Source organism: Arvicanthis niloticus, chromosome 14, assembly GCF_011762505.2.
Source record: "Arvicanthis niloticus isolate mArvNil1 chromosome 14, mArvNil1.pat.X, whole genome shotgun sequence".
Taxonomy (NCBI): Eukaryota; Metazoa; Chordata; class Mammalia; order Rodentia; family Muridae; genus Arvicanthis; species Arvicanthis niloticus.
This window is the reverse complement of record NC_047671.1, coordinates 14302805-14317921: the sequence shown is the minus strand read 5'-3', so window position 1 is coordinate 14317921 and position 15117 is coordinate 14302805. Positions and strand designations below refer to the sequence as shown.

Below are 15117 nucleotides of genomic sequence, written 5' to 3'. Positions count from 1 at the left end.
CACTTAGCTTTGGGTGTGAGCATTTTGCTGTCTTGGTCAGCAGTCCCCCCATAAGTTGCATCAGTATTCCTTAAGATCATGGAAGGACATATTAGACATATTAGAGCTTCATTTATTCACCTGAAAAGAAAGAGATTTCATCTTCCTGGTGGTATTGACCGTGGGCTGGCATGACTTGGTGGTAGAGCTCTTCCTTGATAGTGTGCCAGGATACTGTGCCAAGGTGAACGGCGAAACTCTGGGCAGTCTGAGGGAGGGAAGGAGAACCTCAGTACACAGGATTTGGCAGGCATACCCCCTTGTGCTCCCATGTGCTGTGTCACATTGGATTTTACTGGTCTAGTGGCTAGAGATATCCCTCGGTAGAAGACCTCTTGATTAGACAATGCAAAACCTGGATTCCACCACAAAAAGTGGGAGGAGGAAGGAGGAAGGAAAATAAACCAAAAAAGAAAGGGAAAAGAAAAATGGAAGGGAGGGAAGAAAGAAAAAATAATTGTGTTCCTATAGGATTTTAATTCAATTAAGGAAATCTTTGGAAAATGTCATACTTATCCCTCAAGTTGAGAGAAATACAGTAAGATCAGCACATGTGACAAAGAACAATGCACAATTGGCATCTCCTTCTCCCAGAGCAGGTGCCACCTCGTGAAGTAGAGGTGAGACTCCCATGCAATCTCACGAGAAGTGGGTCCATCAGTCTGAGTGGGAAGGTTTCTGTTTGGTGCTTTGGATCTGCTGAGTGTGGCGGCACATACCGTTAATCCCAGCACCCAGGAGAGCCGGGGCTATACAGTAGACCCTGCTATAAATCAGTCAAGCAATCCAGGACAGCCAGAGCTATAGAGAGAGACCCTGTCCCTAAATAAACAGATAAGTAGATACATAGATACATAAATGGATCGATGGATGAATAAAATTAACATAGTAAGTGTATCTTTCTAGGAATTCTGTTTTGCTTGCAGTTGATGAGTTGCCTTTGTGAGTAGCAAGAACGACGAGATCCAGTTACCCAGGTCCTTTCCTTCAATAATACCTTAATGAGCACCAAAAAGTAATTCTTTAAAACCTAGTTCTTTTGTCTTTACTCGCCATTGTTAACTGAAGATATATATGGTGGGCATGCCACAGCGTATACATAAAAATTGTCGGACAGCCTGTTGGAGTCAGCTCTCTCCTTCCATGATACGGGTTTCCAAGTAGATCACCAGGCTTAGCAGTGAGCACCTTTCCCCACTGAGCCACCTCCACGGCTTGTGTGTATCATTTTACCCTCACTGTATGCTGTGCTAGATGGATTGCTCAGTGGATAAGAGCACCGGCTGCTCTTGCAGAGTTCAGTTCCCAACACTGGTAGCTCATAGCCGTCTTGCAGCTGCAGCTCCAAGGAATCCGCTGCCTTCTTCTGTCCTCCTTGGGTATCAGGCAGGCATGTGGTGCACGTACATGCATGCAAGCAAAACAGGCACACAGAATTTTTAAAAGAAATCTCTTATTAGCTAATTCTGCACGTAGTATGTTATATCATTTATAAACAAATAGAACCTATTGCAAGTATATACTTTTTTTAAAAACTTGTACTCACATTTAGTCAGTAAAGTCTGAGAACCTCTGGCCTAGCTTCTGGCTAACTGTCAGAAGCACCTGGACATCAGTTAGAGGGTCCCTGACCAGGCCCAGGGTCGGTATTTCACGAAGCTTCATGGCTGCTTCTGATGATCTGATGTATTTGAAAGTCACTCTGTGTCTGTCAAGCATCATCCAGCCTTTAGTAAATATTCAAAAGCTACACGCCTCGGGTATCCATTCTGAGTTGTAGTAATAAACTAATTCATCTAAATGTTTTTGGCCAAAGAAATTAATTTTAATTAATTTTTCAATTTGTGAGAAAAATCACAAGAAACTGCCAATATTTATAATTTTTTTAACCATTTTGTATATTTTTGTTGCATATTTTATTTATTTTTAAATTGTTATTGTTGTATGCATCAGGTATATGTGTGTACCTGTGTGACACTTTTAGGTGGGTCCCAGGGATTGAACTTTGATCACCAGGCTGTTCCTTTACTAGCCCCACCCTCTTACCAACCCTTTTATATATTTTAAAGAAAGATTCTAACAGATCTTTGGTAATGTGTTTTCTCTTTGTGTTGTACCCATCTTCAGCTCTTAGTTCCCTATATAATAAAATCCCTTCACATGCCTTGGACACTGTGAACAGAGCTTTAATCCAAGAGTCCCCCAAAAACCTGAAATAATACTTAACACATATGAAAGGCCAACCTAATGTGGACAAAATAAGCAATTTGTAAAGTCTCGGGCTGCCTTGTAGTCACTTCTTGTCTGAGCTGAGAGGTGCACACTTGCCAACAGCCAGAGTAGTGTCTTTTTCCCAGAGTGGAAATATTCCTGTGGCATTTGCACAGCACAACTGTCTACTAAAACACTTAAGAAAAACGCCAGGACTCTTTAAGAATAAGTACTTATGAGAGATATTTCAAAGAAAGCATGTAAATGTTTTCAAAATTTGTGTTACATATTTTACATGTGAAATAGAAGCCATGTAGGAAGCAAAAAGGAAAAAGTTCAACATTTTAAAATCTTCTTTTACAATTTTTGGGGGGAGCACATATATAGGGGTCAGGTGACAACTCAGGGAACTGGTTCTCTTCCTCCACCAGGTGGGTCTCAGAGATCGAACTCAGGTCATCTGATATGGTGACAAGAGCCTCTACTGGCTGAGCCGTCTCAGCCAGATGTTCAGCCTTTGAAAATAAATGCTTACATTTTTGCATGTCTGACTAAAAGCTCTGTTACCCTACTGAGTGGACAGGTCAGCAGTCTTGCTGCTCTGTAACACTGTAGTTTTAATAGCACCTCCTTGGGAGCCTCGGATGGCATTCTGTATGGTTTGCGATTGCTTGGTTGGCATGGGTTTTGCAGAACTCAAAGAGTTTGAACCCAGGACTTCACACAAGCTATCCAGCATTCTAATACTAACTACATCTCCAACTCCGCTGCCAGCTGGCCTTGTGTTTATTTCGGTGTATATGTTTGTTTCTGTGTGCACATGCACATGTGTGGAGACCCAGGGTGACCTCTACACCATCCTTCAAGGACAACACAGCACCTTTCTTCCTTCCTTTGTTTTTGTTTTGTTTTCTTTTCTGAAACTGAGTCTCTCAGTGACCTGGCTTTCACCAAGTACAGTAGGCTGGCTGGCCAGCAAGCACCAAGAACCCTCTTGCCTCTGCTTCCCTAGCATTGGGGTTATAAGCATGGGCCACCACGTCTGGATTTCTTATGTGAGTCCCACAAACTAAACCCTGGTCCTCATAGTTGCAAGACAAACTTTACCACATGAGACCCCCTACCCCACTACCTTTAATTTCCAATTATAAATTTTCAGTGATCTGGACTGAAGCTATATGTTAGCATTTTACTGCATAGCTCAGGCTATATGGTGATACCAGACAGAAGCTCGCTGTTGATCTCCTTGGTGACTGGGGCTAGGAATGCTACAGATGAATTCAAATCATATATAATTCCCAAATACCGTTTTAGCCATTAAGATTCTTTTCCTGTATGAATTCTTCTGGGGTTTCTTATTAAGCTTGGAAATTGACACACAGAAGATTCTGCCTTCCTTTCCCATCTTCTGCTCAGCACTCCTCTAAAATGAAGAACAAACAGAAAACAGGACAGCCTGGGAGGCAGCTGGATAGACTCTTAACTCGCAGGATGACTAGCCACCCTGATTCAGGGCAGACCCATGGTTGCCATCAACCCTGTTGAGAGGACAACGGCTAGGAGGTCAGATAAAGCGGAGTCTAGGTCCCTTAAAAGTGGAAGTAGGAAGGCTTGACTTTGGGTGAGAAGGGCTTCACTGAAAATCCATGTCTGGCAACCTTCTTGTTCAGTGTTTGCCTTTGGTATCATGCCTATAATCCTGGATGCTTGGGAGGCTGAGGCAGGAGGACTATTTAAAAAAATATTGATAAGTAATAACTTCCAGGTGGGAAGATGGCTCAGATGTTAAGAGTGCTAGCTGCTCTTGCAGAAGGCCTGGGTTCAGTTCCCAACACCCACATGCTAAGAACCACGTGTAACTCCAGTTTCTGGTCATCTGATGCCCTCTTCTGACCTCCACGGACAACAGGAATACATGTAATGCACATACATACATGCAGGCAAATCCCAGAAAATACAATAAGTAAATCTTTGTTTTAATGGCTCTTTCTTGGCAGGTGATCTCCTTCTTTAGCTCAAGACTGCTACAAGCTGGAGCTGAGCTGTCAGTGGAAAGGGTCTTGGAAATAATTAAACAAGGGGTTGTGGCGCTGCCCAAAGACAGACTGAAGGTAAGCCGGCTGAAGAGGGAGGTGCCCATGGCACTGGCTGTTGGTCACTTGAGGCGCATACATATCAGCATCCAGCAGGTGTTGCTGAGACTCTCGTGCTTACCAGTGCTCAGATGTCAGAATAAGTAACTATTCCCTCTGCTGTATCCTGATACCAAAACCGCAGTTCATAAGAGAATAGTCAGATACGCATTTACATCTCTGTACACTCCACAAGTAAGCCCTGCACACCCCGCGAGCAACTCATAGTTAACAGGTATATTTTTAATCCAGTCAAACAAATTGAATTATACAGACATCACAAAAGGTTAATGGGAAGGCGGCAGTGAGCCAATACCATGGTGCCTGATGTTTGTGAGTGCCTCCCTGTGTCATGCCGGGACCTCAGCATCTGAGGTACCACCTCACTCAATCCCTTCTCGAGCAGCTGGCATTAACAGCTGAAGTCGTCAGGTGAAGAGACTAGTATGGAAAGACTCGCTTACCCAGAGCATTCCTACCAGGAAGTGCTTGAGCTGAGTCGGACCCAGGCAGTCTGGCTCCAAAGCGCTAGCTTGTGGTTCATCCACTGCTTACTGTATGCCTTTATCCGGTAATGGAAAGAAAAGTACTTTATGGAAAAGGGGGAGATACTGCATGTCAAGAAAACACTTCACATTTGTGTGGCAGAGGCACTCCTGAGGTGGCTAAAAGTCCATGCCCCTGACCTGACCCCTTAGGGTAGTGGTTCTGCTGGAGTGACCCCAACCATAAAGTGATTTTTGTTACTACTCCATAGCTATAATCTTACTACAGTTAGGAATTATAATGTAAATTCTGTGCTTCCTGATGGTCTTAGGCAACCCTTGTGGAAGAGTCGTTTGACACCACACACCCCACAAAGTATCATGACCCACAGGCTGAGAAGCACTGTCAAGGTGCAGATATTATATACGTCAAAGAAGATCATTTATTTCTCAGTTTAGATAGCAAAGAACATAGTGACATCTGTAGGCCAGAAGCAAGGCATTCTGCTGCAAGTACATGTAGCATGTAGCAAGGAAGAGTGTTACTCAGGAGGGTAGAACTTAAACACACTTGCCCATCCAGTCATCAACAAGGTCTTGAAAACGAACCTAAGAAAGGCGTTTTCAGCTCGGCATCCCTCCTGGCCTCCTCTCTAGTCTGCTGGGCTACAGAGGGGAGCAAAGATCCTTGCATTCCACAGGCAGGCAGGCAGGCAGGCACAGGCATACGCACACGCACACGCACACGCACACACACACACACAGAGCTTAAGTCAGCTTCTTGTTACTGTAACAAAATGCCTGAAGTAATCAACTGACAAAGAGAGACTTGCTGTAGTAGTTTCTGCCTGTGGATCACGTGGCTCTGTTTCTTTGTGCTTTGTGCTAGTCATGAGACAGCATGTTATAATAGAAGCTCGTGACAGAACTAAGTTTTGTGCCTCATTCAAAGCCAGGGAACAGAAGAAGAAAGACCTGGGACTACAGTGTCCCCCAGTAACCTGCAAACTGACCCAGTCCCTCTCAGTGCTTTCTACTTGCTCAGCTGCCCACAAGCAGGACACCAAGCCCTTAGTATGGGGGCCTCTGGAGAACATTCTGTGGCTGAGGTTTCAGTGGCACCCTGTGATGCTGAAGTTTGCAGCAGCTCCCTGAGACCTCTGGATCACTTCAGTGCCTCTCAAGAAGTCCTGTGTACTTGGGTAGCTTCTGTTTACCCTACCAAACCTGTCAAGAGAAGTAAAATCCCTGATTTCAGTAGATACTGACTTACTATAAAGAACTCAAAATCTCAGAAAAACCTGAGGGAGCACAATGAAGGGAAACCACAGAAGCTGCAAGGCTGTCCCCACCAGTGACCTGGATTTCCTGGAACATCACAGTGGGGGCACAGGAGCAGCTGGCAAGGCTGGACCTGGGTTTCCTGTGCCCTTCAGGGTATACACATACCACCTTCATTGCCACAGCCTAAGGCTAAGCCCTGCATAGCCCTGCTGGGAAATGCCACACCAGGCTCTCAGTCACTGCCCGACTGCATAGAATGAAAGGGAAAGGGAGTGTGTTCAGTGACGCCCCCCCCCCAAACACACAGGGCAGCACAAGGTCTGTCTAAAGACACTGCAACTCATCCTGAGAAGCAGCAAGGCCACTCCCTGCACTTGTGTAAGAGGCAGAAGGAGCAGCATGAGCCTGCTCAGACAGCTGCAGACTCTGCTGGGAGTTACATCAATCCAGGGAGGCCAGAAGCAAGCTGGGGTCTCTAGTGCAGAAGGAGAGGACACGGTTACAGTTACATACCCTCCCATCACCAGTAAGCTTCCTCTGTCTCCTTCATCGTGTTGGTTGAATGTGTCCTTTAAACAAAATTGAAGTCCAAGGTAGGTAAATGAATAGCGAAAGAGGTGTTAGTCCTTTTATTTGATTTTTTTTTACTGTACCTTTTACTTGACACAGTAAATGTACATACTTACATTTTAGTGCAAATGTGGGATCAGATCATGGTAGTGGCATATCTGTCACAGACACTGGCTGTTTGTTCTGGGAGCATACACAAATTGTCACTACAAGCTGTTAGGAAGTGTTTACTTGGCTAGTGCCAGCCCAGCCGTAGTAATTCTCCTCTGCTAAACGTGGCTCACCCCAAACTTCTATCACCCATCGTCCTCCCACACACCCTTGCTGGGCTCTGGTAAGCACTGTTCTATACTCTCTGCTTCTCGGAGACACGTACTTGCACGTATTAGTAAGAACATCTGATGCTTGTCTTTGTGTGCCTTACTTCTTTCTGTCTTCCAGCCACATTGCTGTAGATGGCAGCATTGTTTACAGCTGAGGAATACTCCACTGTAAATGTGTACCACACTTCCTTACCCAGTCGCTCATCCACAGCCCCTGGATTGATTCTACTTCATGACTATCGTAAAGAGTGAGGCAGGAAAGTACACGTGACTATTTTAGATATATACCTGGGGTGGTTTGAATAGGAGTGGCCTCTGTAGACTCAAGTGTTTGAATGCTTGGCACATGGGGAGTGGCACTATTAGGAGGTGTGGCCTTGTTGGAGTAAGCATGTGACTGTGGGGACTTTGAGGGTCTCATGTTGAAGTTAGGCCTAGTGGGGCAGTCTCTCCTGCTTCTGTGGATCAAGATGTAGAACTCTCAGCTCCTCCTCCAGCACCGTGTCTGCCTGCATGCTGCCATGCGTCCCACCATGATAATAGATGAAACCTCTGAAACTATAAGCCAGCTCCAGTTAAGTGTTTTCCTTTATAAGATTTGCAGTGGTCATGGTGTCTCTTCACAGCAGTAAAACCCTAACTAAAACAATACCAATACTAAGATTGTCAGATGTCTTGGTTAGGGTTTCTGTTGCTGTGATAAATCACCATTACCAAAAGCACCGTTACCAAAAGCACCGTTACCTTGGAGAAAGGGTTTATTTCTTTTTACAGCTTGTAATGCATCATCCAGGGAGGTCTAGTCAGGAACCTGGAACCTGGAAGTAGAAGATGATGAAGAAGCTGTAGAGGAGGGCTCCTTGCTGGCTTGCTGCCATACCTTGCTCCGCCTGCTTCCTTAATTACCCAGAACCACCAGTCTAGGAACGGCCCCACCCACAGTGAACTGGGCCCTCCCACATCAGTCAGTAGAAAACCACACCACAGGTTTACTCACAAGCCAGTTCTGTGGAGGCATTTTCTCAATTGAGAGTCTCTTCCCAGCTGACTTTAGCCTGTGTCAGGTTGACATAAAAGTGACCAGAACACTGAATCTATTTCTAGTTTTCCTAGTACAGTCTCTGTACTGATTTCTTCCACGCTGTGACAGTCTTTTTAATCTTTTGACACTGTTTCTCAAAATTCCGGCAAATGTAACTTGTCAGTAAACTTAAGAACTTAAATTCTACAATAGTAGTAATGCTGTAAGGTACTTTCCCGACCATTTTTATAACAATGAACTGTTCCTTTTGTCACCACAGCCTTCTAGATGACATAGCTAAGACCTCAAGACACTGAGTAATGTTTGAATGCAAAGCTGGGCCCAGCTACATGCTTCACCAAGGCAGCCTTTCTCCAGGCAGTGTTTCACTCCGTGCCAGCCTGGGCGCTGGGTCACTATGGTTTCCGGACTTGTCCGTTAGTGTTAGTCTGACATCATATTTAGCATTATGTTAGGAAGCCCAAATGTGAGGCAGCAAAGCAGTTACATGAAGAGATGTAAATCACATGAAGTGAGGAGCAGAGGGTGTATAACCTGAGGAAGAGCGGATCCCGGGAGATACCACGAGCAGCCACTGCAAGGCTTATGTCACAGGAGAATCAGGCACACAATCAGTGGGGTGGGAATTGGCCAAGAGAGCTCTTGTTCACTTGAAGGTGTGTCTTCTCAGCCACTTCCTGAGACATACCTGCAGCAAAGTCTGGGAGCACATGCGAGCATCATGTGACCGGAGGGCTCGAAGCCGTGGCAAAGGAGAGCCTAGTTCAAAGAAGTCCTGTGGGAGCTTGGCGGGGCGGCTCCATCAGGAAACTGCTTCCTGCACACGTGTGAAGATCCACAGCACCCGTAGGAAAGGCTGGGCTCAGAGACAAATCTGCAACCCTGGTGCTGGGGTGGTGAAGACAGGTGGATCCCCAGAGCCCATTGGTTAACTAGTCTGACCAAGTTTGTGAACTCCAGATTCAACAAGAGACCCTGTCTCAAAATTAAGGTGGAGGGGCTGGGGAGAGATGACTCATTGGATAAATGTGAGGATAGAAGTTTCCATCTCCAAGACCTGTGTAAATGTTGGGTGGCATGGTACCTAACTGTAACTGCAGGATTCACAAAGTGTCAATGCAGTAAATATCCTTAGAGCGAGCTGGCCAGCTAGCTGTGTCTGTGAGCTCTGGGGTCAGCTGAGAGACCCTGCTTCAGGAGTAAGACAGAGAGCAGAAGAGCAAGACTCCTGATGCCAACCCCACATGTGTGTACGTGACACGCATATACGCACGCATGCACATGCGGCCACAAAGTCTTATGATGGAAAGCTGCCCAGAATCATACCAAAGATTTCTTGTGATTCTTAGAGTTCAGAGTTCTGTCTTTTCTGCTTCCATGCTGAGTTTTGTAGAGCAGTGCCCTGTTTCCAGCAGATAAAGTCTGAAGTTCCTCTGGGATTCGGGACAGTTCAGGGCCCCTATAGCTCCTTGCCCAGCCTTCTTTCTCCCCACTCCCCTTGCTCCAGGCAGCTCTGCAGTGTGTCCTTCCCTGGCCTCCTTTGTGGGTTTGCTCCTGCAGATCTCATCTGGAGGTGGCATCCCGTTTCTCCTCTTCTGTCATCTGGAGGTGGCATTTCTTTTACCTTGGCCTTTCTCTTACTCAGATCCTGAGCATTCCTTCAAGGCCCTGTTGAATTTCAAAGGCTGCATGAAGACTTTCTTTTTATTCTTGTATCCATGTATGTCTCTCTCAGTAAAATGCCCAGAGCACTTTACTCCCGTTGTCTTGTCCTCTTCTGCCCTGTCTTAGGTGTTTAACTAACGTCTTTCCCTCCAGCCAGTAGCTGATCTGCAGCCTCAGCTGCCTGTGCCAGTCCATAAAATGGGTGGAGGAGTGAGCCGCCCTTGTTACCTACTCTGTGCAGGAAGTGGGGGCTGCTCCCATCCGGGAGTTGAGGAGTCAAAAATTCTGTACCTTTAGATGTTCTTTTCAAAGTTGTATTCTGTCATCTTCTAGGATCTTAATGCTGTAACTGCTGCCCCCTGTCCTCGGCTCTGTTCTAGACACGGTGGCCACAGCGGAGGACAAAACAAACAAGTCCTGCTCACATAGAGCAGGTCTGCTGACGACAGAGGAACTGACCACTGGGCTACATTTGCTAAGGCTGACTTTGTAGTTCACTCTGTAGGTTTTCAGTTCAGTGCTGTTTGTTTATTTTTGCCCAGATTTCTCTAGCTTTGGCCAGTGAACTCCTGGGGTTGGTTTCCTTGTCCTTTGCCACCCCCGCCTTGTCCTCGGTGCTCCTTGGCCTGTGGATGGCTGCAAGTTAGCCTTGTAGCTTCTGTGCCCCAGCTCCAGACCAGGCCTTTCTCTCCTCCCTCTCTTCCATTAACAGCTAATTCACTGGGCTCTGCCTCCGCCCTGCCCAGGCACCTTTCTTGTTTGTCTCTTCTTGGTGTGCCTCGACTCCTTTCTTTCACCTCACCCTTACTAGCTGTGTCCTTGATCCCTTCTGACACAGACTGCAATGCCTGATCTGTTTTCTAGTTCCTTTAATAAACACAGTTTGTCCAGGAACCTTTCCATGGGCCATAGAAAATAGTGAAGCTTGACCTATAATATTGACCTTAGATCAAAATGAATTACAGAGTGCAGGCCACAATACGTGGATATATTGTCTTTCTATTGTACTGTACTCAAGAATAAATGATTCTCTAAGACAGTCACGTATACATCGAAATGCAGCCTTTTATGGTTATAGCTAATAGAGAAATTAGTTGATCTCTGTGGGTTTCAGAGAAGTTAACCCTTGTTTAGAGTAATATACCATTAAGGCCGAGGTCACAAGTAAATCCTTTAAGTCAGACAAGTAGTTTTGTTCTGGAACATAGCAAAAAAAAAGAAAAAAGTGTCCCCCTGGGCTCAGCTTGCCTTGCACTCTGTGGTTATAGAGGTTGGAAGATGGATGGTTCCGTTTAAAAACAGAAAACAAAACAATCCATCACCCGCACTAGAGGAGAAGCTGGAGTTACATTTACTCGCAAGTAGTGAGTCATGCTCTGTTGGTCTGAATGAGAACCTGTCATTACCACAGATGCTACTCAGAACAGGGACTGCTTAGCTTCAGAGCCAAGGCTCCCTCCATTGTTTTAATCATTCTTAGGGGAGCTGAGTGTTTATAATAAAACAAATCACCTAAAACCTTGAGAGTTTAATGCAGTTCGTGGGATACTGCAGTATCTGAAGTTGATTGGAAAGGCTGTGTGCATTGAATAGTCTTGGTATACCACGTAAGCATGATCAGAATCATTCAGGACAGTTTGCTTATATATGTATAATACAACAGTGGCATACATGTGAAGGGTTTGTAGGAATAGATTTCAAACTGGAAATACTATTTTAATAAATTCTATGGAAGTGCATAATGTCTACATGGTGGTTTATCATAAATGTTAAGCATTAAATTTCAGTTTTTTGATTACCTTGACTTAAAAGAACCATATGAGCTTAACATTTTGATGTTTTTCCTTTTATTGAAGAATGAAAACTAAGTCTGTAGAATTATTCTTCCAGTTTTGAAGAGATCTAGAAGCTCGTGGCATAGTAACTGGCATTCAACCAAATAAGATAGTTTTCCATCAAATATTATTTGACATAGTCTTCTAAAATATTTGCATAATAGTGTGTGTGGGAATGTATACTCATTGGCTAAATCTGTCTATACAATTAAACAACTAGGCTGTTCAGAGTAAATAGTATTAACCTCAATCTAAACATTTTCTTTACTAGTGTTTTATGAGAAAGGCAGCACAGGCTTACTGTGGTCTCCGGACCTTCTGTATAAATGAGACTAAGGCAAGCTCTGGAATCCTAAGTTGCTTGTTTCTCTTCTAGGGTTTAGTAGAAATAAAGTTGGTATGTCCTTTCACGGCCACATTAATAGCTGTGACTCAAAGCTCTTGCTCTCTGTGTCCATGGCTCAGCAGGGTCCAGGCTCCCATTTTGCTGGCTGGGAACAGTTTGAACAGACTGAAGGGAACAGAAGTCAGCCAGCCCAGTTGTGATCACTGCCACTGCAGCTTGTACATGAGTGTATAGGTTTCCTGGTTGTCCCTGTCATGCATTCAGTTCATTATCTATGTCATTGGAGGATTAAGAATGTTTCCATGGGTGGCATTTTAAAATTAGGCGATATTTTCAAGGAAAATGTAATCAGAAGATAACTTTTCTTTTAACACAAATAGGAAATTGTTGAATAACTTGGTAAATTATAATTAAAAGTGATAGCCAGTTCACACTAAATGAAGTTAGTGTGGGGAAGTTTGTGTTGTGGGGAAGTGTGTGTTTGTGTGAGTGTGCCACAGTGCATGTGTGGAGGTCAGAAGTCAACCTCAGGTGTCAGACCTTGCCTTCTTCCTTGTTTGAGATAGATTTCTTACCATTTGCTGATGTACACACCAAGTGAGCTGGCCCCTTGAGCTTCTCATGATTTTCTTGTCTCTACCTTCCTCCTCCCAGGAAATTAGACGCATACACTACTTATCCAGCCTTTTCTGGGTTCTGAAGCCCTGAGCTCAGTTCATCGGGCTTGTACAGCAAGCTCTTTATCCATTGGGCCAGCTCCCAGCCCCTCAATGAGTTTTAAAAGCCTTCATTTCTTAAATGACATCTTTAGAATATTTTCACTGTTGTCATTAATTGCATAAGGAGTTTCTCTCTCTGTGTCATTCACATACAAAGTTAGATTAATTTGTCTGGAGGGTAGCTTATTAAATTTATTCATCTGTATGTGTTTTGCCTGCATGTATGCATTGTATGCTTATGGGACATATTTTATAGATTTTTAATATGGACTTTAAAACTTCTTTTTCCTCCTGTTGAGAACCTCCTCCTTCTCTTCTCCAAATGCCACTTCTTCTGGGTATCTGATTCCTGTAATGGACAAATAGTACATTAGAACTTAAGAGTGTGATTGACTGCTCAGTCTACCCAAGCTAGCTATTTTATGCTGCCTGAGCAGTACTGCTGGATATCATTGAGGGGAAAATAGGTACATACAACCTTAGGAGGCCCTCGGGAGAGGAAGGGTACACTCACCAAAGGTAGCTAACAGAAGGGTAGTTCACACTGTCAGATCGATGGTAGAGGGGACAAGCTCTGGAAGGAAGATGTAACTGGACTAGGCAGGGAGAGTGAAGAAGAGACTTGGGCTTGACCTTGTCCATCTTGAAGGAACAGAAGGTTCCATAGGCCGAGGTGAAAGAAGAATAGCTTGCAAAGGAAACCTATGAGAGTGAGGGACAGTCCAGGGCACTGTAGCTTAGTGGCCAACAGAAGGAAACAACCGGGCTCGTGGATTCCCTTGCCAAACAAGTCCCTGTGGCTTTTGCCACTTAATGATACAATAACATCATTTGACTAGTGCCTTCCAAACTGTTTCGACTGTCATTGCCAGCTAAACACACACTCGCTCGCAGACACACACACATACACACACACACACACACACACACACCTGTACCAATATACACATTTGCATACAACCAAAACAAATTTGTGTAAAGCAGTACTCACTGAGTGTACTGGCTGGTTTTGTGGGTCAGCTTGACACAAGCAAGAGTCATGAGAGAGGAAAGAGCTCAGTTGAGGAAATGCCTCCATGAGATCCAGCTGAGGGCATTTTCTCAATAGTGATCAATAGGGAGAGGACCTAGCCCATTGTGGGTGGTGCCATCCCTGGGCTGGTGGTCCTGGGTTCTATAAGCAAGCAAGCTGAGCATGGCATGAGGAGCAAACCAGTAAGCAGCAACTCCCCAACTTGCTTTTTTTGGTCATGGTGTTTCATCCTCGAAATAAAAACCCTAACTAAGACACTGAGTATGATGGGCTCATGACCCTGTATCTTTTTTGAATTGCTGGCCAGGCCTACTCAATTGATGTAATGGCAGGCTGCTGTTTAATGTCTTAGAGTTTTAAAAATACATGCTTTAAGTAAGTAGTTTCAAAATGTGGTCTTGGGAGGAGGGGTGCATCTCCATCCTCCAAGAACATGTTCAAAATGTAGATCCTTGGGCTCCATCCAGACCTGTGGCCTGGTACTGCTCTTGCTGAAGACCCAAGTTCAGTTCCCAGCAGCCACATCTGGCTACATGCACATCCAGCACATTCGGGAGATGTTGCAGCTCTCCAAGTCACCATTCCTATACTTAGAAAGAAACGAGTGGGTAGGGATGGCTTAGTCAAGGAAGTGCTTGCTGATTTTTTTTTTTTTTTTTGTGAGTTTAGGCCCTAGATCTGCATTAAAAGGTATGCATGGTAATATATGTTTATAATCTTAGTGCTGAGAAAACAAACAAGATGATCCCTAGGGTTTGCAAGTCTACCTTACCCTACTTTAGTAGTTCTAGGACAGTGAAAAACTTATCTCACATGCAAGGTACTGCTGTGAGGATGGCTCAGTGGGTAGGAGCACTTGCAGCACAAGCATGAAGACCTGAGTTCAGATCCCCAAAGCCCATGGAAAAAGCTGGGTGTGGTTGCATATATGCCTACAAGCCCACAGCTGTGCAGATATAAAGACAGCAGGATGGCTGGGCTTGTTGGCCACTAACCAAGCTTGGGTTCAGAAAGACCCTGTCTAAAGGGCTAGAGCAGGATACCCAGCATCCTCCTATGGCCTCGGTGCTTGAGTGCGTGCTTGGATGCGTGCGTGCATGCATGTGTGCGCGCGCCCTTGCACACACATCCTAAGGAACCACACAACAAGGTTGTTTTCCTGCCTTCACACATAGGTGTACACACACAAATATGCACACACACACCAAAAATGGTGCCAGGGATTTTAGACAAACGCACCTATATATCAATTCCATCCAAGAAATTTCTCAGAGCAGGGACTGCAAGAGAGCACAGCAGACCATTTTGATAGGAACACCAGAAGAAGCACGTCCATGCTACCTTCTCTAGGAACAAGCCCAGTACTGCTGGTCTCCAGTCATGAGGATTTTGAGAGAATTCTATTTAATAATGAGTAATTATTAATAATAATA

The 15117-nt window shown here is 44.8% G+C and overlaps 1 protein-coding gene across 5 annotated transcripts in view; it reads left to right on the top strand.

Moving 5' to 3' along the window:
- Dym (dymeclin) overlaps window positions 1-15117 on the top strand; it is a 259589-nt gene that overhangs the window by 215485 nt on the left and 28987 nt on the right. For 3 of the 5 annotated variants that reach the window (XM_034518362.2, XM_034518360.2, XM_076912455.1), the window contains one exon: window positions 4248-4361. The exons of the other annotated variants lie outside the window; for them this stretch is intronic. In XM_034518362.2, the coding sequence (XP_034374253.1) occupies window positions 4248-4361 (114 nt within the window). The remainder of the gene's footprint in view (window positions 1-4247; window positions 4362-15117) is intronic. 5 annotated transcript variants of the gene reach the window in all.